Source organism: Lampetra planeri, chromosome 8, assembly GCF_965212315.1.
Source record: "Lampetra planeri chromosome 8, kcLamPlan1.2.h2, whole genome shotgun sequence".
Taxonomy (NCBI): domain Eukaryota; kingdom Metazoa; phylum Chordata; class Hyperoartia; order Petromyzontiformes; family Petromyzontidae; genus Lampetra; species Lampetra planeri.
This window is the reverse complement of record NC_136114.1, coordinates 6,736,839-6,764,557: the sequence shown is the minus strand read 5'-3', so window position 1 is coordinate 6,764,557 and position 27,719 is coordinate 6,736,839. Positions and strand designations below refer to the sequence as shown.

General features: G+C 41.9%; 1 protein-coding gene across 1 annotated transcript in view; it reads left to right on the top strand.

Annotated features, from left to right (window-relative positions):
* Positions 1–27,719, top strand: part of LOC144720238 (uncharacterized) — a 99,563-nt gene that overhangs the window by 54,470 nt on the left and 17,374 nt on the right. Inside the window, exons 22-25 of the mRNA XM_078596796.1 lie at positions 10,970–11,181; positions 13,445–13,525; positions 19,008–19,085; positions 27,008–27,165. Of these exons, the coding sequence (XP_078452922.1) occupies positions 10,970–11,181; positions 13,445–13,525; positions 19,008–19,085; positions 27,008–27,165 (529 nt within the window). The remainder of the gene's footprint in view (positions 1–10,969; positions 11,182–13,444; positions 13,526–19,007; positions 19,086–27,007; positions 27,166–27,719) is intronic.

Here is a 27,719-nt window from a genome sequence, read left to right as displayed (position 1 = left end):
CCTCATACACTGCTAGGGGCCACAACACCCGGGGTAGGAGACCAAACTGCAGACACCAGGCCTTTAACTTTCCAGGTAGCTGGGTGTTGTCGATGGACTGTAGGCTACTACTGATGTCTTTGCGCAGCTGTTGCACCTGGTCTTTGTCCTTCAGGCTTGCATCATACCACCTTCCAAGGCTTTTTACCGGCTGCTCAGACACTGTTGGGATTTGGTCATCTCCGATGAAGAATTTCAGGTCACAGAGTACTCCCTTCACAATCGAGATGCTGCGTGACTTGGATGGTTTAATCTTCATACGGGCCCAGCTGATGTTCTCCTCGAGTTTTCTGAGCAGTCTCCTGGTGCATGGGACAGTGGTATATTAAGTTCGCTTGCTTGCTTAGGACCGTGCAAATCTTTCGCTCGTTTTTTAACCCACTTCCCGTGATCCAATCGAGCTGACATTTTCCACACAGACTCGTTGTGTGTGACAATTCATTTTCCTGAAAAAATTTTTCCAAAATTTTACACTATTTAGGGAAAACAAATTAAATATTTAATTACCAATTGCTTAATACTGGCGGACAATCATCTGACCCACAGGTGGCAGCCATCTCAAGCCAGAGGACGAGAAGACTCTAGCCGCCACACATATAAAGGATTTATAGTGAAAAACTTTGTTTTTACGGGTTTACTTGTTTCTCCTGATGACGATTGCTTGTGTTGTTATCGAAACGTCGTATTTTTTTGTTATTTTCTTTGAACCTATCTCCGTGACTTTACCGAAAGACCCAAAGAATATAGTGAGAGGAGTTAAGACGTCACGCAAGATTGGGGTGATGTGAGAAAAAATGGGGGGGGGGGGGGGGGTGACGTCAGGTAGTGAGATGGGAGCAGCGATGACGTCATGTGATACTGGTGAGTTGTAGCAGAGGGTGATGACGTCATGCTCAATTGGGGTGCGTTTGTGAGGTGAAGAAGAGGGATTGAAGATTTTTTAAAAACCTACATATTCACCACCCTTTTACCGCTGGAGTTTCGCGGGTACCTGCTTGTGTTTCACTAACCTTGGATGTGGCTGGAAATCTAGTTCAGTGCACTCAGAATTTGATCAAATATAAAATGACACCTTTGAAAACAGCACAGTAACTACAGATAGTCAATATTAAGGCTAAATCTCGGAGCTGTAGACATTATCAATAGAATGTCTGTTTAAAATTAATATAATAAAAATAACACGTGGATGCACTGCATATTTTCCATGTAATAGAATGTGTAATCAATATGCATATCCTTAATTTGTGCAAAATAAGATCTGCAAGTACGAAGCATTTATACTGTGAATATATAAATAATGCCTAAGTGTGCATAATGATTCCACAATTTAACCTAGAAAATGATTACAATTTTTAATATAGAACAGCAATTATTTCCAAACAGTGATTATTTAGCATACAGCCAAGAGCTAGTTTATTTGTATGCTAAGTTACGTGCCTCGGTTATGTACAGGGTTAGCATAAGAACGTGTTATTTCCATCAGTAATTAGCTCAGGTTTTTTTTCTAATTGCGCATTTAAAAAAAAATCGTCTGAAGAAAGATTGTAATTTTTTTCTCAAAAATTCACTTGTCACCGGGCACAGGAGTCTTAGCGCTGAGCCGGAAAAGTGACAGCATGCAATTTCAGACAAAGGATCTGATTTCCACCTTGATATGCAGCTAAGGTGAAAGTAGGCGCACAGAAACTTAAAGTTTGCTTTGCAGCGTTAGGCCTTCTGGAACGGGTTTGTCTGCTCTGCAGGTTACACTTCTTCCCTGAAGAGTTTTCATTTCGCAAAAAAGAACAATCATCAAACTAGTATCACGGTAGTCGTGCAATTATCTGTGGTTATCGCGATAGAAAAATAGTCATTTCGCCAACATACAATTTGGTCATCTTAATGAATACTCATTTAAAATCTCCGACCATTATAGAAAACACAAAAGCCAGCATGTCACTTTGCTGGCGGAGCCAGTGCCAGCATGACATTTTTGGGCGCAAATCTACATGACAACGAAGCGTGGCTATCGAGATTAAAAACACAACATGCGAGTGCAGAACCGCTGTGTGGAGGGCTCCAGGCATATCCTGTGCAATTTCCCACTGTCAGATTGTCTTGACTAATGGCAAAGTTGGAATTGCATACGTATACTTGGGAAAAAAATAAAACCCCATCATCAGTTGATGTCATAGAAAGAAGTTTCTGAGTTTTCCCCAAGATAATGACATGTTTGAAGTTTAGAGGTTGCGAGGAGGAGAGTGCTGCAGTGTTTTAGGTTATACGAATATAACGGAGAAACGTTGGCACTTGTGTGCTTTGTGCAAAAAGATTACTTTTATTATGTTGAGAATATAATACACTGCGAATAAAATTGTTGAAATCCTCCCTCCCTCCGCCCCCCACAATACCTTAAATGCTTGTTTCAAATAACTTTTCTTCTTTCCATTACGAACAGGAAATGTCATGTTGGAACGATGAGGATTGCTTAAATTTGGTTTCAAGATCCATAGAGCAATAAAACACACCCTACACTGTAACGTGCAGAAAATGGGTTTAAAAAATACGATTTTAAAGAATGCGAGGTAGTTAGGTTATTCGTAATGAGTTGGTTGGTCCTGAAATAATTTTATTTTATGTTTGATACATTTGATAAAAAAAAAAGTGTGAACAGTGGTGAGTTTAAAAGTTGAGGCCAGAAGCCACACATACAGGATCGTCTGTCTCTGTTTCACGTTTAATGGAACGCATTGTCTGTTTTGACTTGAAAAGTAGATTGATATTAAAATGCATTCATCCATTACTCTACCATCTGCTTGATGTGGCCTTTCCTGATTAATTTTTTACTTTTTTTGTGTATCTTTTTTTTTAAACTGGAGAACAGCTTGTATTTAGCCTGTTAGAAAAATTAAAGATGCAGCCCGAAAATTCCTTCCTCACACCACTGGAGGTCTAGTAAGCCCCTCTAGAAGATATTTGGCCTACTCTTCCATGCTGGCCAGACGTCTTGGACATGACCTGCTGATCAAATAACTGCGGTTATACCATTTATACTGCTGGGTGGATTTATTGAAAGTCTACATCATTTCAAGTGCCATGCCGGGAGATCGATTAGATCCTGCAAACCTGTGGATTGAAAGGCTAGTGTGCTAACCATTACACAATGTCTGTTCTACCATCTGATACATTTAATATTGTTTTATTTAATTTAGTATCGATCACAATGACAGTGATATGATCAAGATGAAGATTACAGTGATGCTAATAACTTGAGAATACCAATGACTAATAAATCATAAAATATATACTGACGGGTTTTAAAGATTTCGGTTGGGATGATAAAAACATAAATAATCCGTGATTACAATGATTTATGACTGCGTCAGGGAGAAGATCCGTGCAGGCAGTCTCAGCATTGCCTCTTCTAATTTATTTCATTTATCTTGTGCCTACAGGCCATATGAATAGTCATAGAGTTGCTCCTGGCATGGAGCGGTGGCACAATGCTGCGTGCACTGCACTGTAAATCTTAGTCTCCTTCATCAACATACAACTGTCCAGAGTGGTGGGAAAACGTAGCCATGCAACCTCTGTAACCAACACGGTATGGGAAGGCCACCATCTAGCAGTAGATTGTTGTAGAGGTGCTACTTAATTATTTGGCTTAGTTCCTTCATATTACAGGAAGATGAGTGGGAGTCTGTGTTGCAAACATTGAGGCATAACCTGTAAAGTAAACAGAAGGTTCGGGAATAAAAAGGCTACTCCTTATGATTATTATCTCCGATGGAGTAATTCCATTGCTCTGGTTCACAATAAGAGCAGGGCAATACATCGTGTGGAATTCTGATAATGGTATTAGTTTTTATCAAAGTGTGTATCTGTGTCATTGACGTACGGTGACTAATGCCCTCATGACATCGCAATTTAATTCCCGCGTTGTTTGCATTGCAAAGGTGGTGGCGGAATACTGCGGGGCGATGCCTCAATCGGCTCTCGTGTTGTCCGGGTCACGTGGCAGCTGTTTTAGCAGGAATTACTGCTATCTTGCTATGAACAACCCCATCCATGGCCCTTGCCGTGCAATTCTTCTGCCTCGGTCGGTGGCGAATAAAGTCCAGCTGTGTAATTACCCTCTAATATTATTCATAATAATGCCCCAGGTGAGTGTCAGTTCTCTGTTTGACGTGGGCCTGACTGCCGTGGTGAAGTAGAGTTAAACTCTTACGTCCTCACGTGACTGACATCACTCAACCGTGGCCCTCAGTCCCCCAGCAGTTCTGAATCCGCAGACCATGGCGTCTGCTGGAGCAGAGGTTCCTAATAATCATTGGGTACCAGGGCCACATGAAGGTTCCCGTAGGCCCTAGGAACTTCTGTTTCGTAGGCCTTCAGTGATAAATCTCTACGGTTGGAACTACTGCCCATTTTGCTACTGCCACTGTCACTCACTTGTTCATCTCCCGTGTAAATTTATCTCACCTTATGAAAAAAAACGATTGACATTACTCTGCCTCTATGTATATACACTGTTCCTATCCTTGCTATAAAATATATTTATTCAAGAAGATATCTTGGTTAGATGTTTTATCGCACGAAAAAAAGTGATCAAATTTGTTTTTCATAGGCCCTTTAGTTTTCATCGGCCCTATGCGCATTGGATAATATGGCCCTGCTGGGTACGAACAGAACACCTCGATTTGATTATCACTCCTTATGCTCGTGCTTTACAAATTAATTCCATAACAATATTAATCTCTCTTGCTGTAACTACACTTTAGCAGATGTCATAGCTGGCTGCGTAAATTTATCATACTTCGCAGCTTTTCAACTTCATTAATTTTTTTGGAAAATTGCTGCTGAAAGACACGCTGAGATGGCCAAAATAAACCTTTGCCTAACAACGTGATTGTTTATTTTATACCATGAATCAGTATTAGCTGGGACAATATAAACACTTTTAATAATTCACACTGTGTTAATTTGTATGCAGCAAATCAAACGGATGAGTTGCTGCATCGGTATTCACAGCTTGTGTCTTTTCGCCTAAGAAATGCTTTACCTAAAAATACCATCATACATTCATTAGATCCCAGACCGTTCCTTAAGTACTAAGCAAGGTCGGGGCTTTAAGGGAAGTATCCATGGATTTATTACGCTCCAACAATGAAATTAAAATTTCCACCTCCGCCTCCACCCCTCCCTAATTATATATCTGCGCAGTGATTTATTTTTTATTTTTAACACGTAGGCTTTCGCGAACAATATTTTCCACAATAGAGGGATTTTTCTTGGGTTTGTAAATGTTGTGAGTTTACTCTCCAACACAACCGGTGTGCTGAACTAGTGACGAATTGGCATGTTTTGTTCGCGTGACAACCCTTACTTTTGTCCAGGTGGTGGCAGGTTTAATGGCACATTTATATTTATGTGATCTAACCCAAACAAACCCTCTAGAATGGATTTTCTTTGTTAAATACATTGGACTGTTAATATATTGTCAGTTGGACTGACCCACATTTTCATTTACGCTGCCTCTTGGGCATAGAGTTGAAGCTGCCAGGATTCTTACCCAAAATGTAATTCCACGTAGCCATGATGCAGGTGCGGCCCAAACTGTCCACGCGGGATTACGAGTATCTGTAAACGCTGTGTCTGTGGCCGCCGATGGATTTAATGAAGTGTTTTGCACGGACGGTCGGGTGTCACAATGAATTTGCTATGCTTAAGCAGCAGCGCATCTAATTTTGCTGAACGTTTGCTAAATGAGCATTGCCAAACTGCATTGCTGAGCCCAGGAGGTTTGTTGGCTTCAAGATGTTGTTTTTATTCTTATATGGTTCAAACGAAATTAACTATTTTTGATCGAAATGTTTTTTTCTGATTGTGAAAGCCCAACAAAAAAAATTGCAGCCCTGGTTATTTTTAACAAGCAAATGGTAATTATAACAGCAATGATAAAAACATGAATTACTTAAAGGAGGTAACAGAATGGTACACCTATTATTTTTTTGTTCCCCCCCCCCAACATTTGAGCAACACAGATTACAATATGTAACACAATTTTTGTTCCTGGGTACTAAGTGTTATTTTTTAATTGCTTATGCCTAAAAAGTATAGAAGATGGCTATTATTCCCCACAAACTTTTCTTTTGTGATCAGGACTTTATGTCAACGAAAGACACAAAAGCACACGTTTTCTCTTTGAAAATAGGTAAATTTAAAAATATCACTGTCCTGGTCACAAAAGCAAAGTTTGTGGGGAATAATAACCATTTTCTGTACTTTTGAGGCATAAGCAATTAGGAAATAACACTTACTATCCAGGAACAAAAAAATATTTTTTGTTACACAGTGTTATTTTTAGGATAGCAAATTTATACTTTAAATAATGCATAGGAAATGTGTGGTTTGCAGTGCAGTACTGAAAACTGTGGTCTTGCGTTTTTTACGCCACAAAATTCTGACACTTTTTCCAGCCATTGCCTTCGTGCTGCTTTACCAACTTTTATCACCGTGACATTTATTCCTTCGTGATGTTAGACTTTTTGGTATTTTATTTTATTTCGCTTCTTTCTGCAGGAGAACCTCAGTTAGTCTCATGATTATTTAGGATGCTCTCGCCAAGTATTTTTTTGCAGTTGGCGGTGATGCTTACAATGTGTATTCCAATGAAGAAATTTGTGGGTACGTTACAACATTTGGCACATTTGGACCATCACACAATGACCTACTCTTGCGAATGATGCCATGGGATCTTTAACTCATACTCTGAATTCTAGATTTGAAGCTTTCGTGACTGCAAGGATTCATATTCTTAGGTTTTTTCGGTAAAGTCACGTAGGTAAAAACGTACAAACTGAGTAATCATTGGAAAGATGTGATTAACCATGCAAAAAAGATTTAACTACACTTATTTGACCAATCTTATTTATTATTTGACAGACAACTATTACAGGTGTACCATGTTTACCATGTTCACCATGTTTAGTTGTCACAAACCATAACAAAGGCTCACCCTCTTAAGCCTCACCCTACCATATGAATAAAAAGTGTGCTGTACTTGGCCCTTCCCCCCTCTCCAACCATTATATAAACGGAGTGGTAGCTCCTGCAATCTCTCATTTACTTGATACAGCTGTCGTGGCTGTGGCGGTTCCACCTGAAGACGGAAGCTTGTGTTGCCTCCGAAACGTCGTGATTTTTATTTTATCATACTCTGAAGCAGACGGCACGAATTTTTCTTAACAGATAATAAAGCCACAATAATAACCAGGGCGGCCTCTGGATTCGAACCGTGATCCTGTGCAACAAGTGGTTAATGGACTGCCGCTGGGCCGCGTCACCAACACAGGTGTTCTGCAATTTGACGAGGAGATAATCTAGGTATAATATTCGGAACGGTTAAGTGCCAGCCTTATCGGGAGTGTGTGCAGGCATAATCAGTGCACGGTCGGATGGAGCGCTGTGCGCTTATAGCCATGGATAAGAGTGTGATAGCAAACCAACTTAATTGATGAAATACTGACTAAATACGAAGACACTCTGCTGATTTTGAAAGCCACTGGCAAATGAAGATTTAATTATGATCTAAAATAAGTAATGCATGCACTAGCACGTAGCGTCTTTAATTAAAACAAATTGAATGAGGAGTGAGAATAAAGTGAAGTAAGTTTCTCACACTTTGATAATGATTTCTTAATGTGTAGTCGACTGTCTTTTAACGTTAAATATTGCCTAAATCAGCTACAATTAACGAAAGTGTAATTGGTAGAAATATATAATGGTGGTGAATGGTCATATAGTTATTTGTTAACTTATTTATTTCTGTTCACAACTTTTAAAAACGAATATTGATATTTTTCCCCAACAGCATTTCCTATTATCATTATGATTATTATTATAAAGCAGAATTATTATGGGAGGAAAACTGAAGACTCAAGAGAATATAAACTTGAATTGTAACAGATGAATAGATTTCGGGTATGTTATTCCAGTTCTGTTTAGGTTTAACAGTATTTGTTATTTGAATAAATTACATTGTGTATCATTCGTTTTTTTTTTACCTGTCATAATTAATACTGGGGTGGAGTGGTGATGAAGCGGTTAGCATACTGCGCGATAAACTCGTTCATCTTCTTGGTTCTTTCGGTAAAGTCACGTAGAAGGGAAATAATAAAATAATAAAAACAAAACATAATAAAATAATTCTCACGACGTTTCGGCCACAACGCAAGCAGCCGTCCTCAGGTGAAGACCAGGTCTGTCGGGGAGACAGCGTCTGAATATAAGCTGGGTTGGAGGTGGAAGAGAGACAGCGTCTGAATGTCTCCCCGACAGACCTGGTCTTCACCTGAGGACGGCTGCTTGCGTTGTGGCCGAAACGTCGTGAGAATTATTTTATTATGTTTGTTTTTATTATTTTATTACTTCCCTTCTACGTGACTTTACCGAAAGAACCAAGAAGATGAATCCCTGCAGTCACGAAAGCTTTAAATCGAAATGTTATTACGTTTTATTTTTATTATTTTATTATGTTTTATTTTTATTATTTTATTATGTTTTATTTTTATTATTTAATTATGTTTTATTTTTATTATTTTATTACTTCCCTTCTACGTGACTTTACCGAAAGAACCAAGAAGATTAATCCCTGCAGTCACGAAAGCTTTAAATCGAAATGTTATTATGTTTTATTTTTATTATTTTATTATGTTTTATTTTTATTATTTTATTATGTTTTATTTTTATTATTTTATTATGTTTTATTTTTATTATTTTATTACTTCCCTTCTACGTGACTTTACCGAAAGAACCAAGAAGATGAATCCCTGCAGTCACGAAAGAAGCTTTAAATCGAAATTTAAACTCGTTTATCTGAATGCTATTCGCAGCCACGGCTAGCGTGAGTGGCGAGTGATATCTTGACCTGGGACCATCTCACTGAAGTGCGTTGTAAAGTATCGTCAAACAACCCCCACAACTAACAAGGAATGGGAAGATCTTCATCCAATAGTGGATTGATACAGAGCTAAAAAAATATATATTGCTAATCAATGCTACATTTGTCAACACGGCTTCATTTCTTTAAGGTGTTACCCAGATCTAGCACCGCAGTGCGCTAGTTTCACTTTCTGCTATGGTCTATCTCAATTGAGATTCTTACAGCTCATTTAAATGCTAATGCACAATTGAATGTGTAGGTGGATGGATTCCTAATTATGTGCATCATTGCGTGTCTTCAATTTTGTGCTCTTTTTGTCTTATGTCGAAACACGAATATAATTATAAGGGCTCGTGAAAGAGTTGGGAGTGCTGTAAAATGATCCAAGCCCGTGCAGCCTACCCGTGTGAAATAGACTCGCGTTGACGGGCACACAATTTTGTGCAGGTGTCCTTAAGCGGTGAGTTGATCGCCTTCGGACCATGGGCACGATCGAGAGGTCGATCGGGGCCGATCAATTTAATTATACGCTTGTGCGCTAATGAAACACTTGCAAAAACGTGCAAGGCTTGCGAAGTCTGAAACTCGCAAACATTGTTGGTGTTCACAAACCCGTGGAGAGTCACGCACTTAATCTTCTCTGTAGGGTTCTGTGTTCATAGGAAACGATCCGATTTCTGTTCGCTTCATTGCTCCACTTCACATTATTTGTTTTGCTTTTGGCATTTTGGTGACCCAGGTCGGTCTTGTAAATGAGGCCTATCCCCTGATCTTCTGAGTTCTCACGTGGAGTCGCTGCAGTGGTGATATGTTGCTTCCCTGGCCTGGTTATAAAGGAGGTTGCGGGTTCGATCTTGACCTTTAACACCTGTATATTTGGAATTCACATGTTTTCCCCCGTGGTTGCGTGGATTTTTCTTCGTGTTCTCCTGGTTTTTCCCTCCAAATTTTAAAAACACGCTTTGGGAATATTTGGGCTCCTATAACTTCCCACGTTTGATAATCAAGCCACCGCGATGAGCAATCAAGTGTGGCCAGATCGCCTCTGAAAGAGAGCTAATAGCTCAGTGGGGTTTAGCTGGTAAAATAAAGTAGTAGCAGTTGACTTTTTTGCATGGCAGTGGAATCTCGGAGGCGGTAGTTTGAGCTCTGACTTTTGGAATTGATTGGGGAGGGAGGTGAGATTAAAAAAATAACACATTTCCTGGTAGACGAATGTAACATTTACTTTAACGATGAAAACTACCCAAAGTGTTTGGGGTATGAACCATGTATATCTAGATGCTCAATGATATGTAGATGCTGAATGATTTTAGCTCACGTCTTAGGAGGAGGGGGCTTTGTATTCGAATTGAAACCACTAAGTGGGATAAAAAGCATTTTATGTAATGACACATTTATCCAATTTGCAATGTTTTGGTGACCCCCAACAATTTCGATTTAAAGCTTTCGTGACTGCAGGGATTCATCTTCTTGGTTCTTTCGGTAAAGTCACGTAGAAGGGAAATAATAAATTAATAAAAATGAAACATAATAAAATAAGTCTCACGACGTTTGTTAATGCTACCCCCATCCCCTCCGTTTGATGCTGCTAATCCTGCATAATGCACGGGCATAATATGACTTTGAAACCCCCCCGCCCACCTCCTACGCATTTCCCATAAATATGCTAAATTCCTCTTGATATGCAAATTATTTTGTCAAGGCGCTCTTCTTCCCCCTCCAACCCAGCTTAAATAAATGCTCAAAGCTTGGTGGTATTTCATTCTTCACCTGAGGACGGCTGCTTGCGTTGTGGCCGAAACGTCGTGAGAATTATTATATTATGTTTTATTTTTATTATTTTATTATTTCCCTTCTACGTGACTTTACCGAAAGAACCAAGAAGATGACCCCCAACAAGTCTCTCGTGACGCATTACATGCACGTGCGGTGACTTGCCGAGCGGTTTCGTCTACTTTACACGAACAACATCGTGCCCCGTGTTTTCCTGCCCGGTCAGAGCAGCTGGAGAGCGGAGCATCGCTGCTGCAGCCCAACAACCGTGGCCTGCTCCCCTGGCATTGTGCCGCCATGCAGGGCCGGTCCGACATGCTGGCGCTGCTCCTGGCCGCGTGGACCGGGTCTCGCGAGAACCTCGTCCGAGAGGTGGCCTCGTCTGCGTCACCCAGCCCGGCCTACCTGGCCACGGCGTGCGGATTCTTGACTTGCGCTCGCTGGTAAGTTGGGGGGGGTGGGGGCAACGTGCGCTCGCTGGTAACTTAGTGGGGGGCAACGCTACGTGGTGGTGGTGGTGGTGCTGGGCGCTGACCAGCCCCTTACCATCCGGGAGATTGAGCTCCCTCCCCCCTGCCGAACACTGCTGCCCCCCCCCCCCTTCTGACTTTTTAGAGTTGAGTCCAAATTTGTTGGGACAACCTTTCCGCTCTTGCATAGAGGGTGAGAGCTGGAGCAAAATGCATGATAACCAAAAGCAGACCGTGTCATTCATTATTCTGTTCAGCATTTAAATGTGTTTAAAGTCTGTTCAACATTGGCTAGATCTTTCCCTCCCTCAATTTCTGAATGCCCTCCTTTAAAAAAGGTCATGCTTCCGGTTTGGCCTTGGCCGTGTCAGAATATTTTTCTCATAAAGCCATAGTCATAGTGTTGTCATACTCGCGCAAGAACTTGGCGGTGTTCACCTCACTTGGTGTTTTGAGCAGGAGGTGGAAATTCAACGTTATTATGACGGAGGCCAGTCCAACTTGTAAAGGGTGACCATTGTTAATCTTTGAAACGTGGTACTATTATTTTATTAACCACAGAGAGATGATCGGCTGAGTCAACCGCTAGCCAGGATGTGAACCAGCAATCAATATAATTTGAGTCAAACACTCTTAGCATAACATTACTGTCTTGTGTTGGTTGGTGCTATTTATTAGTGAACTAGTTTTTTTGCCCGTCCAAGGACGGGTGTATATTGCAGTAAATCTGAAATATTCAATAGAAAAATTGTTCAGCCCCATGTGGAGTGATGTCATCCGCTAATGGTTATTGGGGAGGGATGCGGCATGTGGAGTGCGCGACCTTCTTGTGCGTTAGTGTACATTTCCACGCGGGAATGAATATTAATGAAGGGGGTGTGGGCCTCATGTGGAGTGACGTCACGCGAGGGGGTGGGCCTCATGTGGAGTGACGTCACGCGTGGGACGGACAGACATTTCTGAGTGATTATAGTAGGTAATTATCAAAAATACCAATGGCGAATTACATTCCCGGGAGAGTTTTCACCACGGAGATTGAGCGATGAAATCAGCTCGTGTGCAGGTGTTAGATGAATTGTTATATCGCAGGACCATTAGAGATGGTGATGGCTTGTTGAAGTCTGCATCCAGCAGTGGATTGATCATGGCTGACAAATCTAAAAAAATGTGGGCATTAATGATAACCATAATATAATGATCACCATTGCATAGTTGATTATAATTTTAGTGCATTAACTTGCAATTACATGAAAATAATGAAGAGTACATTCGGTGTAATTAGGAACATTTGGCTAACAATTAAATTAGTAATTGTTTTATAAGTATTGCAGAGTTCTAAGGAAGATATTAAATAATGAATTCCTTTTACTTTAATCCCAACGTTTATTCTGACGTTGCAAACATTTGCTTTATGAAATAAAACAAACAGCCCTGTTTGTTTATACATCTTAATGGAAGTCCCAGCGAAGAACATTCCATTAACTAGGCACACATAGCTGTTGCAAAAAATGTTGGGCTCGGGCATGCTATGTCTGGGATGCTGTCGTGTGGTGTAATGGTTTGCACACTGTACTTCAATTCAGAGGTCGCCGGGTCACTCTTCCAGCACGGCAGTTAAAACAAATCCCACCGCCTCTCTTCACCAAGCAGGAAAAAAATTAACCCGTAAAAACAAAGTTTTTCACTATAAATCCTTTATATGCGTGGCGGCTAGAGTCCTCTCGTCTTCTGGCTTGAGATGGCTGCCACCTATGGGTCAGATGATTGCCTGCCACCATTAAGCAATTGGTAATTAAATATCATTTTTTTTCTAAAAAGTGTAAAATTTTGGAAAAACAATTTCACGAAAATTAATTGTCACGCACAACGAGTCTGTGTGCAAAATGTCAGCTCGATTGGATCACGGGAAGTGGGTTAAAAAATGACCGAAAGATTTGCACAGTCGTAAGCGCGCAAGCAAGCAAGCAAGTGAACTTAATATAAAGGATTTAAAAATGGGAACACTACAGTCGGTTGGCAGGTCACGTGTGGCGGGGTAAAGTGTGGGTATTCCCACCTCTTTCAAAGCGTCTGACCACCTTGAAAGAGTAAGTAGTATGCCCTCTAAAGGAACTCTCTAGAAGGAACTTCTAGAGGTGGTCTTTCCACCAACAGTGGCATGAGAATGACATTTCAGGGCTATACTTTTGCCATCTACCTTTTCTGCAATGTCCATCCTAATGTTCTGTGTCCACAGGCTCTTCTCACAAGGCTTCCCGTTCAAGGAGAGCGAGGCAGACAAGCTGCTCCTGGGTATCTTGCGCAAGGAGATTGAGCTGTAAGTTGCTCACAAGGCCCTCGTCACTAAATTGCGAGTCTAAGAATGGAGCGACGGTGCTGTCTGCCGCATGATGGTACCGTCTCTAACCAGCTAACTCTGCGCCGGCTATACCCTCGTGATCAGTGCTGTCACAGCCGAAATGGCACAGAGCTGATGATTTGATGTGTACAGCCACCTGATGTTTTTTTGTGGCAATTTTCATGTCAGATACCCCATCACCTTATAATTTGAAAATATGAAATATTTCCTCAACTTGATTATAAAAAATAAATACCAGCCCACCTTAACTGTCATTGTTTCACAAGAGTTAATGAATGTCAAAGATCTTATTTCGTGAAATGAAGGCCTTTAATTGATTGACAGAAAAGCAAACCCACTTGGAAACAACTTATATGAAACCCAGAGATCAATTAATCACACCTGACATGAATGATTGATAAAATATAGAGGTGACCGGCTTCCTCTTGAAAAACTTGACCCCATGCCTCACCACTCAAGTCCACTTCAGAACATGGCACCCTGCGGGGACGCCGAGTTAACCCACAGTGGGAGCAGCGTGCCGCTGCCCACAGTGACTTGGGTGATGTGTGTTGTTGGGCCGCCTCAGGTTCAATTGAGAACTGACTAACCACCCACCCACTACTGCCTGTTTAGAAGTCAGATTGCGTCGCTCACCGATCTCCGTTCGGGTTGTACCGCGAGTCGTTCGGCACGACGTCCGATGTTATCGCTCCTAGTGCTGGGAGCTTCTGCTCCTGAATAAGCTCCCCAGCACATGGACCGACACGTCGGACATCGTGCCGAACCACATGCGGCGCAACCCGAAAACAATTGGAGAGCTGTACGACACAACTGCTAAAAACCTACACAGCGGTGTAAGTTTGTGTTTTGCTACTCCCACACAATACTGCTTTGTTTTTAGTATTCTGTGGGCCGTGGCTTCTCTTCAAACAAATACGCTGCTCTGTGGAAAAAGCTTCTGCTGTCCGCTGCACTTCTGTTGAAATCGAATGCACTTTAACAAGACAATATGCATTACCCTGAGACAAAATTCACAAATTAACTGCAGAAGTGTGTTGTTGTTTTCTGCACCAGTGCAGAAAATCTGCTTCTGTGGGAAAAAACTAATATTTGTCCTGTAGTCGCCAGGGCTATGGCATGACTATCCATTCAAGAAGTTTAAAGTGCCTGGGCGAATGCACGGTGTTTTTTTTACAGTATCTTGTCTTATGTTGTTCACAAAATATCGTTTACTCATTGTTGTGATTATTTATATTTTTTCAACCGTTGATGTCAACGTGTTATCATATACAGCACAATTGGAGTGATGCAGTAGGAGGCCTGTTATATAATTAGCTGTTGGGGATAGGGATGGGGGCACTCAGGGTAGGGTTGGCACCTATCCTGGTATTTTCAGGATCGACCCTTCATTGTTGGTCGCTGCTGTTCTGGGAAATCTTGAAGTCTTCCCGGAACATTACAAGTCCCAGCTTTTGTCAGTTGAGTACAGTAATAATAATAACGACAATACACAAATCAAGACATTGTATTGACATAAAGTTCTCCTCCTCAACTAGTATTGTGAGATCATCTTCTCATGATATGTCCCAGTTTGTTTTGTGCCTCAGAGGTGGCAACCTGTGAACTAGGACAGATTATGTCAACCACGTTTATCTGCACAAACCGCTCCTCTCGTACTCGAGTGGTACAGCACGGACAAAAAGGGACAATACGATCACTTTGCTGTCACTTCTGGCTCACGTCTCGTATTCACCTACAAGCTTGGATAAAATCATGAGTTAGAGCCTTGCGAGTAGATCCTCTCTTCCATGCAGAAGCCTCACAATATGATTAATTTTGAGGCACTGCCAGGCCGCTCCCTTTTATCTCTGCGGCGCATCCGATTATATTATAGGAAGGATTGTCACGTGGATAATCGGGATATTGCACAGATCGAATCTGGCGCAACAGATAAAAGGCAGCCTGGATATATTCGGTGTATGGATAAGGGAAGTTTCACGGCATTTAACTTGAGCAATAAGTAACATTTAGGTTTTTGTTTTCTTCCAATGTGCTCCCTTCCTGTGTGGCTCTTTCCATGGGGCACGGAGTAAATAATTTAATGAACGGTTGAATGAATAAATAATGTCTTAGAAATCTGTGTTGTCGCTCAAATAAATTGCACAACAGTAGCACTATGCCAACAACACAATAACTGAGCATCTGGGGCATTAACCAAAGGGCACTGCCCTTAAAGAGAACCTTAATTGTCTGACAGTAATTAAGTATGCAACTGCAACTGCAGATTTTATTCAAAATATTAATTGTGTACAAAACTTCTGCAGGGTTTTAAGTGACAAGAAAAATATATGGATGTAATTAATTTAGACATTTTAATAGCTAGGCAATAGCTTCCCAATATATTGCAAGTGTATTATTTTGTATGCAGATAAAACGCTAAACAAATATCCGTGAATGTTTATGCAGAGGATGTTGAAAAATTATATGCAGTGCGTGTGTATGCATGTACTGTGTAAGTGAGCGGTAATGTAGCGGTTAGCTCAGTACGTGGTTAGCGCGCTGCGCAATAACCACTACAACACCCGAGTTCAATTCCCGCTCACGGCCAACACCAGTGACGATTATTTGAACCGGTCCTGGGCCTCCCCTAGGTGGACCCAGCCTGAAATGAGTTCCTGGTGCGGTGTGTAAACATTGCCACTGGGGAGACAGAAACGGTCGTGCGTGGTGCCGGCCACCCACCCCCTCGTGTGCCGGCCTTCATAGGTGCTCGCTAACAGCACTTGCCCCAACAGTCTGTGCAATTGCCAATTGTTTACCCAGAAAGCCTCACCACGTCTCAAGGCTCTGTTTAGGGAGTGTCCTGCAATGATATATTTGGCCAATACCATTAATTATTGAGTTTCCATTTTGACTTGTTTTTATTAAAATATTAAATACATAAGTGCTATTTATTCCGATAAAAGAGGTTTAAAAAATGTATCGTGAGAATACAAAATTGTATGTCCTTCAATAAAAAAATTATACTTGCAGACAGGAAAAATCAATACATCCTATTTATATTCTTTTCAAACACAAATTTAGAAAACAGTGAATATGTTTTAATTCAAATTAAGCCACACTGGATGGATTCTATACAATTTCAGACAGTTTTATAATCAGGAGCAATTCTATATTGGAAAATGTATATCCAATCAACTTACACTCATACATGTTATTCGACTTTGCCGAGCTAATTCTCATCCTCATCATTAAAAACACGCCCATTGGAGGCCAAGGGATTGAGCCTGGATTGTGCTTGTCTGGGCCATCACCCCACGTTAATCAGGTGTCATAGGCTCTACATTGTCAGCAGAGAGCCGTGTGTGTTGTCTATGTTTCCCCTGCATTGGCAACCGGCACTGACTTGGCGTGGTGAAGTATGGTGGAATAACCTATCGTGATCTTCCTCTCTGTATATATATGTGCATCAGACAAGGGAGGTGGGTTCAAGGTTTCCTCTTTTACCATGTGCCACTTTTTAATATGTTGTATCAAAACCTTCGGATCATCTTTACAGCCACTGCAGTGTGTAGACAGCGTTTTAATATAAATGTTGAAACTGTGTAAATGTGGAATGGTGCAAAGAAATGTCAGGAGGTTGTGAAGCGCTTCCATCCAAGCATTGTATATCCCGTGTTAAATGCCACCTGGATCTCATTCTGTTTTTTGCGTTTGTAAAAAACAATATGACCATCTTCCAGTTTACCTATAATGAGCGTCCCAAACCTTCTAAAGTTTCTGTTTTGTTACAGACTGCAAAAATATGTCCTGTGCAATTTGCTTCCTTTGGTTTCACTTAATTTGCTCTTTTGGTACTCTCCGCTGTGTGTGTGTTTAACTTATGAAACCCATATAATTACGGTCACATATTGGTTCAATTTCATTTGAGTATTTTTATTATTTCTCTGCAAGCAGCAGTGGCTCATGACGCCAGTGCGGAGAGTCCACAAACCCTGTTACTGGTCGTCCAATTGCAGGTGACACGTCATCATCATTATCATCATGAACCAGGATCAATGCATTGCTAGACGAAGGCCCAAACCCACTTACTTTTCTTAACAGGTTATTAGTTAACATTTTATTAAGAGGTGACGTGTGTTGGTGGTGACATGTTTAGTGATCACCACTCCCTCCCCGCTGATTGGATGATTTATTGCAATTCAGGGTGATGATTTTATCCAAACTATATTTACGTGTTTACATTGAGGTGACTGTAGTGGCCTCTAGTGGCTACATGAGCCATCTCAATCAATTTACACATTACACATGCAATGCAGTATATGAGGCTTTGTTAATCCACTCCTGGACGAAGGCCTTCCCATGTGTTGGTCGAGGGGAATTTATCCACTTCACCATGCTAGTCAGTGTGGGTTGGTAAAGGGGAGGCCTAGGGGGAGTTCAGATATAAACTAAACTATTTTTTTTATTTTACCAGATAAGGTCCACTGAGCTATAAAGCTCTTTTTCAAAAGCGACCTGGCTAAAAATAATATGGAAAAACCAGAGGACCTGGAGAAAAATCCACGCGACCACGGGGATAACATGCCAACTCCAAATATACAGGCATCAGGGTCGGGATTGAATCCGCGAACTCCTGAATACCAGGCGAGGTAGTTAACAATCTGCTACCGTGGCGCCCACATATCACTCACCACCGATGGTAGCTGTGGTCAGTAATCAAAAATAAATCTCTGGGTTCATAGCACAACGTACTAACAATTGTGCAATCACAGCCCGCACCCCTCACACACACATAATAATAATTAATTTAAAACAGCTTTTTTACACACATGTTTCAATGAATGTATCATTAACTTAAAAATGGTTAGTAATCAATAAATGAGTGCATCATTGCACCCATAGTACAATTATTAATTTGAATGTGGAGGCAATGCATTGTGCATCAGTACTGGGTCATCAATCATTTCCTCTTGGAAGCTGCATGGATTTTATGGGAATCTCAAAGTGTAATATTTCTCTTTCCTAAACGAGAGCCATGCACCACTACTTACGACACCCCAGAAACAAACCAACCCATCACGTGATCCCATGTTGCACCATAACAGTCACAGCTATGCTGAGTGTGATTGTTTTTTTTGTTGGTTACTGCCACTGCAGAGATCATAGTTCATTGAATCTGTTACAGTTCCTGTTCTGGACACATTATTCACTTACACAAATTACAATCTTGGGAACACTCAAAGGTGCCAGTGGAAGAGGAACACCATGATCTGACTGGACATCAAACATTGCATTCCACATGAAGCTGTCTCATCTGAAAGAAGCAGTGACTGACAGGAGTGGAGACGTGACTGCGAGGAAACATTGATGGTAATGGCCATGCCCCAAAGGCCCAAAAGTCCATCAGAAGGTGTTCACTAGAGGCTGTATTTTTTTCTTTTCTCTCTTACGACAGAGATGATCCGAGAGAGACGGTGGAGTTTCTGTTGAACAACGGTGCAAGTGTCAACGCTGAGACTCCACAAGGCGACAGGTACAGCCGTGCACACACACACACGCACGCACACACACACACGCACACACACACACACGCAGACACACGCACGCACGCACGCACACACACGCACACACACACACACACACGCACACACACACACACACGCACACACACACACACGCACACACACACGCACACACACACACACGCACACACACGCACACACACACACGCACACACACACACACGCACGCACACGCACACACGCACACACACACACGTCGCACTCACTCTGACAAACGGCACTGATATCCTCGTTTTGCTTTGGTGATTGAAGGCTCTCCGCTCTCAGCGTTCCTCGCCGCATTGCACTCTTTATTTTCACTATTGTACAGCTGAGAAAACACGAAGGTGCGTCTGTCGTAATCAGTGCATTGAATATTTGGCACCAATAGAACAAGAAAACAGTTTACACATCACTTTAGAGGCCCTAAAGGAGTTTGCTTTTTGGTTATATTAGCGCATTTCACTGGTTTAGTAAAGGACAACAAATGTAAATATGTACGTGCCCATTGTTTTGATATCTTGAAAGACAAATGAGATACGCGTATTTTGAACTTCGTTCGCACAGTACGTAGCCAGCCCTGCCAAACGGAAGCGTAGAGTAGAGCGTGGTCAAAATAATTTTACTTGGGTTTTCTAACTAACTGTGGTGACTTGGGCTGTTCCAAATTAAATGGGCACTGTTAAATGCTACAAGCTGCTGCTGTGCTTTCTTTGCTGTTAGCCCCAGGGATGGTAGCCTTGTGTTTTGTGTCTGGGATGGCATCATGAGGATGCCCTCGTGAGATTCTGGCCTCAATCAAATGCTCTGAGAATGCTTTGTGCTTGAGCTTTATAGACAGAGGAGCTCTCCATCTGCCAGTAGCTTTATACTGGCATCACTCTTGTTACAATTTTCTCACGCTCTTTTTAGAATGAGATCCGTTGTCATACACTCACCATTACTGTAGCATGACTATACATCACCCAGAATGTGCATGATCTTTTGAGCCTAGATAGTGTTCGGATGAACAGCGACCACCGTGACCAGCGAACAAATATATATAGGGCAGCGCAGCAATATGAATTGTGATTTTTCACTCCTCCCAACCTTCACCAACCAGTACTGACCGGCGTGGTGGAGTAGAGTCTTGTCGTCATATATCCCTCATGGCCTGCAAGGCATGGGAAGGTTCTCATCCAGCAGAGGATTCCAAATGGGCTGTTCATGTACCATTACAGAGTGGTACTTACTCCTACGCAGGAGCGCTAGTGATAGACGCTGTCCTTTGCCGTGGGCAAGTGGACCACATGCGATGATATTGGGATCCAAAAAGCGAAGCTTTTAATTTGGAGGGGCCATGTGCCCCGAGTCCCCACACACTTTGTGGTTGATGCGCCACTGAGATCGGCACTGCAATAAGAATACGCTCACAGATGCACATTGTATTAATTTCAAAATGTCACACCTTTAAAGTGAACATTTGAGTGGGATCCCATTTTGATTAGCATGTATCGCGCGAAAAAAGTTCAACATACATACATTTGGACCAAAACTATTTTTTGTAGCTCTGAACCAGCAGTAGGAAATTTCCCAAATCTCATGGTCGAGGCCAGTCTATCCTAAAGACAATCAATGTTCATTTTCTTTGGGTCTTTCGGTAAAGTCACGTAGATAGGTTCAAAGAAAATAACAAAAAAACTACGACGTTTTTTTTCTCCTGATGACGATCGCTTGTGTTGCGATCGAAACGTCGTAGTATTTTGTAATTTTGTTATTTTCTTTTAACCTATCTACGTGACTTTACCGAAAGACCCAAAGAATATGAATTCCTACAGTCACGAAAGCTTTAAGTCAAGAATGAGTGTTAAATTCCTTCAATGTATACTCGATCAGCTGTGGACGATGCGCATTGAATATGCCACTCGCTGGCTTGGATTTGAGCTCTTGCAAACCCTCCTGTTAGGAGTTAAGCTCTCTGTGGACCATTCAATTTTTTTTAAACCGCAACGTGGATCTGATTGTCTGTTCATAGTTCCCAGATTTCACACACAATTTAGATCAAAAGCATTTAATGTAGCTGTCCCAAAGAGTTTGGAAGCACCTAGTTTCGTCTCTTGGTATCTCCATTATGCCATCTCTGTCCACATTAAACTGACTCTTTTAAAATCACGAAAGTTAAAGTATGAATGTAATTTTACAACAATTGCTATTAAGTTTTCTTCTTTCTGTAATTGTTAAATGTTTTGATGTTGTCTGCCAGCCGAGTCGCCCTTGAATAAGAACTTGTTAGCTCAATCGGGAAATACACTTCTGATGGCATCACCATGTCTGTAATTCTAGATTTGAAGCTTTCGTGACTGCAAGGATTCATATTCTTAGATTTTTCGGTAAAGTCACGTGACTTGCAGGGCTGTACCTTTACTGAAACACATTATGACCTTAACAGAGATGGCCTACTGCCTCCTCTTCCCACTCCTGCAACGCAATCATAATTTTTTGTTGTTGCGATCAATGGATTAGTGATAACTGCAGGTGACACTGAGCAAAGCATATGGATTCAGTAAAAAAAACCCGCATAGAACCAGCTCAATTTCAGTAAAAATATGTTGTATTAGCTAATCGTTTTAATTTATCTAGCACTGGTGGCCTTATCTCACAGAAGCACGTGTGTAGTTATAAGGCGGCTCACAGTAATTGGAAGCAGATGTATTCCTAGCATATCGGCGTTCACGGTACTGTAGGGAGAGCGGCATTGCCTTAATGGACCATGGTTAGGGCTTCCACCTGTCCAGGTTTTAACCAGGATAGTCCGGGAATTGGCATCTGTGTTCCGGTGGAAATGATTGAATATCTTCCACGATCCGCTGTATGTATGTATGTTGAACTTCTTTCGCACCGTACGTAACCAAGCATACTAATTGTTGTACCGTGTTAAACATTGCAGTGCACTGCTCAGTATTGTTCGACTTAGGCTTTGTTTATTTATTTACTATTTCATTTCTAACTACGTGACTTTACCGAAAAAACCTAAGAATACAAGGTAGTAGTGTCTGCCAGGAGCTAGCCCTGTCCTCAATGTAGCGCCATGCAGATGACTTTACATGCCAAGGACTTTACACGTCCGTGCCCAGTGAGAAATCAATCGTGGGGCGTTCGCTGTGAGAGCCAGAGCAGAGATTAACAACTACACTCGCTGATTGGCTCATGTATTTTTCAATGCTGAGTTAAAGCACCTTTAATTAGAAGCCTGGGGCGTGTTGGTGACTGGCGGATAACCGCTGGTAGATGCGTGTTTGGCAGTGGGGCCTGCCCACCGTACACCATTGGCACACTCTGGAGAACAAGTAGAGGGACACGGGAAGGTCGTTCAATAAAAGGGACAGCTCTTTTGGGCCACAGTGAATTCACAGCTCTGGGATTAACCTTTTTTCTTGCAAGCCTCACACTACTTTGAGTTAATATTAACTCTTGTCATCATCATCACCATCCCACCACGTTGTGTAACTGTCATACCTGTACGTGCAAAATATAAAGGCTTAGAAATCCTTGCCCGGATGATGTGTGGCATTAAGGGAAGTCGTGTGAGTATCGGGAAGCAGGGTCGGTGAGGTTTAGACGAGTATTTTACCATTGCATTACTTTATATGTAGTGAAGCCAATTTAATATATAAAGATGCATATGTATATGTCTTTGTACGTGGAGAGCGGTGGCGCAGAGGTTAGTGGCTACGAACCCGGCCACCCGAGTTCGAATCCCGTTCACGGCCAATACCAGTGACAATTATCTGAACTGGTTCTGGGCCTCCCCTAGGTCGACTCAGCCAAACGTTGGTACCTGGTGCAATGTGTATACATCGCTACTCGAGAGACAAAGGTGGCTGGGCATGGTGCTGGTCACCCACCTCCTCAATTGCCATCCCAGCTTTCATAGGTGCTCGCTAACAGTACTTGCCCCAAAAGTATGTTAAGGCTATACAGGCAAGGGGATCGTAGTCTTGGTTTGTATGTATAAGAACACTCACTAAAAGATAAGGATGATGCATTCATCCGCTGATTAATATCGATTCCTAAGTCACAACATATGCCTCACATCACATGTATGAGAATTCATGTTTTTCGATTCACACATGTTGTATGTAATGGGTTCACATCGCCTCTCTAGGTACTATAGGCTGCTACATTCATCGTAATAAAAAACAATAGAAATCGATTATTGAATTGACTCATGAGCTAGAGTCACGGTTGTTGATGATGAAAATGCATTTAATCGTGGGAGTAGGAAGGGATGGTGAATTGTTACACTCTTCCTGAAATCTAATCTTTATTGCATCAGTTGAGAAGGTATAACAATAATATTTTATAATAATGTATAGTCCAGTGCCAATCCACTGTTGGATGAAGGCCTCCCCATTCCAGGACCATTTCAGATGCCACTGTCCGCTGAAAGTATCTCTGGCCAGGAATCGAACTCAGGTGACCAGGAACCACTGCTCCACCCTGACAAGACGTAATAATGAATATTGATTCACATAAATCACAGGGAATTATGATCACCCCAATTTTACATTGGAATAGTCTAAACAACTGTGAGCTCATACTTGTCAAAGTATGCATCTATTTTGAGTCCACAATGAACTTAAATGTCACGTTAGGGTTAAGCGCCTTTGTCAGTGAGCAATGGTTGCTTTGTCTGTACTGGCAAGTCAAGCCCAGAACCACAGCTATCTCAAGTGCATACCAGAAATAGTTTTCTAAATACTTGAATGCCGTGCATCAACATATCAATAAATCAGTGACGAAGGTATACAGGGGGTCGTGGGTTCAATCTCGACCCTGACGCCTGCAAATTTGGAGTTTGCGCGTTCTCCCCGTGGTCGCGTGGATTTTCCTCCCGAGTCCTCCGGATTTTCTCTCCACATTTAAAAACACGCGTCTTAGACTATTTGGCTGCTATACATTTCTACGTGATAAGCTACTTCGTTGAGGTATAATTTGTGGCCAGATCGCTTCTGAAAAAGAGCAATATAGCTCAGTGGGCCTTAGCTAGTAAAATAAAAAGTTTAGTTTAGAATTTCCACGGGACTGTTTTGGCGTTTCCTATTTAATTTGCACGTGCTCTGCTAGGCTGTACTTTGTCGTGAGATTTAATTCAGCGTTGCACATTTACTAATTGCGCATGTAGGAAGCGGAGTGCCTTGTAAAAATAACTTTCGAAGGGTTCACTTGTTTTGAAAACATGAAGGACAGATTGCATCAACCCTCTGATTGGCGCTCTCACAGTGCAGCGAATTATGTGAAATATCTGCTCGGCTGAAATTGACCCTTCAAAAAAAAGCATGAGATATTTGAATGATGTTCGAGTTGTATTTCGAGACTTGGCTGCATAGAAAGCTCGGAGACTTCAACAGGCTGACAGTTACGAGGTGAATCTTAATTTTGGAGCTTTCGTGACTGCAGGAATTATTCTTTGGTTCTTTCGGTAAAGTCACGTATAAAGATAAAATAATAAATTAAATAATAGCATACGACGTTTCGATTGCAACACAAGCAATCATCATCAGGTATAATGAAATAGCGACACAAAATCTAACCAGAAAACCACAGACAGACATATAAGCAGACAGATATGTACCTGTGTTGCTCTCTCTGTGTATCTTGGTGATATCTGTCTGCTTATATGTCTGTCTGTGGTTTTCTGGTTAGATTTTGTGTCGCTATTTCATTATACCTGATGATGATTGCTTGTGTTGCAATCGAAACGTCGTATGCTATTATATAATTTATTATTTTATCTTTATACGTGACTTTACCGAAAGAACCAAAGAATAGTTACGAGGTGTTTTTGCATTGTCCGAGAGACTTGTTATTTTCGCCCTAGTGCTTTTGTCAGCCCGTTTTTTTTTGCGCGTTAGCTTTTTCTGATTTGCCTCCAATAGCGTTCACGGTGCATCACCTGAATCCTAAGAAGGTATTATTGTGAGCACAATCTTCAGCAGACATTGTGAGTATATTGCACTCGGATATTCTGAGATTGCATCACTTTTGCCATTACGAGATTATAGAGTACAGGCGTTGATACGGCTTTGTGATTTACAAAACAAGTGCATTGTGCGCTTGAAATAAAGTTTAGTTTCACCTCGCACAGACTCCAGCACACTTTTTTCTAAAGGAGACGCCCATTGCTTAATTGGCTGAAGTCATTCGTAGAGAGGAGCTTGCCTCCTCTGTAAAGTTTTGCATTGCCTATGATGCCCTTATTAAAAAAAATACATTGGGTGTGATTCACAAGTTGGCAGAGGTGTTTAAGCTGGGTGGAGCTCTCTTGTCGTTGCAAATTTTCCGTGAACACGCCACCACGACAGGGTGACCTGCCAGGATCAGCTGGCCCTCCACCATCATGTGACTCATACCCCATACAGTCTTTATTACATCATAAACACTGCAATGGCATGGTGCGCATTCAAAAATGTCACGTATTTTTTTTAAATATGGGATTGAAATAACTGTCAAACCCAGGCACAGTATTTAATTCGGAATGGTCTGGCTAGACATTTGGGGTGGAGTGGTGGCGGCAGTGGTTTGCGCACTGCTTTACGAACCCAGCGATCCAAGGTTGATGCCTGGCCGTGTTTGACATCAGTAGTGAGTGAAATCTGACCGTGTCTCTGGGTGAAGAATATTCACGCAAACCCCCTGACTAATGGTGCAGGGAGGCCTTCATCCAGCAGTGACTCGACAAAGGGCTGTAAATCATTGTGCCAGTGATACAATTACTCTGATTCGCATTCTATGAGAGTATTTTGTACTCATTGAGCGCAAATTTGGCAGCTGATATAGGTGATGGTGCTCACACTTTACCCCATCCATAAGCAATCCACCAATCAAATTACAAGAGGAAAACTGAATTTACATATGATCAGGCAGAGAGCAATTTTACAGACGATTTAATCAGCTCAACCTGGATTTTAATTCAGCGCCTAGAGTGTGCGAGGCTTGTTTTGCTGATCTCTCCACTATACTCACAGCAGCTCCAAAATCATTTCTAAATCAATTTCAAATAACATTTCATTGATTTCGCTGCTAGTGTGACTGTGTGTGCGCACGCATTATATTATGCGTACGTACCGCGGTCGGCACGCGTGTGTGTCAGTGCCTTGTGTGTCTAGTGGGGAGCGGTGGTGCAGCGGTTAGCGCGCTGCGCTATGAACCCGGCGACACGAGTTCGATTCCCGCTCACGGCCAACACCAGTGACGATTATCTGAACCGGTCCCGGGCCTCCCCTAGGTCGACTCGGCCTCAAATGAGTACCTGGTGCGGTGTGTAAACATTGCCACTAGGGAGACAAAGGCGGTCGGGCGTGGTGCTGGCCACCCACCCCCTCGTGTACCGTTCCGGCCTTCATAGGTGCTCGCTAACAGCACTTGCCCCAACAGTCTGTTAAAGGCTATACGGGGGTTCTTTTTGTGTGTCACCCTCCTCATGTGTCGACTAACAGCGACTGCGCCCCAACAGTCTTGTTCAGGCTAGAGGTGGGATCTTTTTTTTAAATCCTTTATATTAAGTTCACTTGCTTGCTTGCTTAGGACCGTGCAAATCTTTCGGTCGTTTTTTAACCCACTTCCCGTGATCCAATCGAGCTGACATTTTCCACACAGACTTGTTGTGCGTGACAATTAATGTTTGTGAAAAAATGTTTCAAAAATGTTACACTTTTTAGGACAAAAATATTATATTTAATTACCAATTGCTTAATGCTGCCATGCAATCATCTGACCCATAGGTGGCAGCCATCTCAAGCCAGAGGACAAGAGGACTCTAGCCGCCACGCATATAAAGGATTTATAATGAAAAACTTTGTTTTTACGGGTTAATTTTTTTGTGTGCGTGTTGTGTGTCTCTTCGTACCGGCAGTCCACTGCACCTGGCGGCACCGGAGTGCCCGGAGCTGGTGGAGCTGCTGATGGAGCACGGGGCCGCCGTGGACGGCGTGGACGCCAGCGGACAGAGCCCCCTGTTCCAGGCCACGCGCACCGGCAGCATGGCAGCCGCCGCCCTCATGCTGAGCCACGGTGAGCCGAGCTCACGGCCGCCTCCGTTGTGACTCGCGCAAGCAAAGCGCACGGCGGTGGCGTGGGCCACCGCGTGTGAAGTTGCAGGGCTGAAAGATTTAAAATCGCAATTTTAAACAATGCGACTGGCAAAGCGCAAAGGCTGCGATTTGAAAAGTCCTATTACTTTCATCTTCTTGGTTCTTTCGGTAAAGTCACGTAGAAGGGAAATGATAAAATAATAAAAATAAAACATAATAAAATAATTCTCACGACGTTTCGGCCACAACGCAAGCAGCCGTCCTCTAGCGTTGTGGCTGCTTGCGTTGTGGCCGAAACGTCGTGATAATTATTTTATTATGTTTTATTTTTATTATTTTATTATTTCCCTTTTACGTGACTTTACCGAAAGAACCAAGAAGATGAATCCCTGCAGTCAAGAAAGCTTTAAATCGAAATCCTATTACTTTCTTATTTTAATTTTTTTAAATTATTATAACTTAATTTAACTTAACAATTGTTCTAAGTTTGATTGTTCAATTTAAATTGTAATATTTTAATAAATACATGTTGGA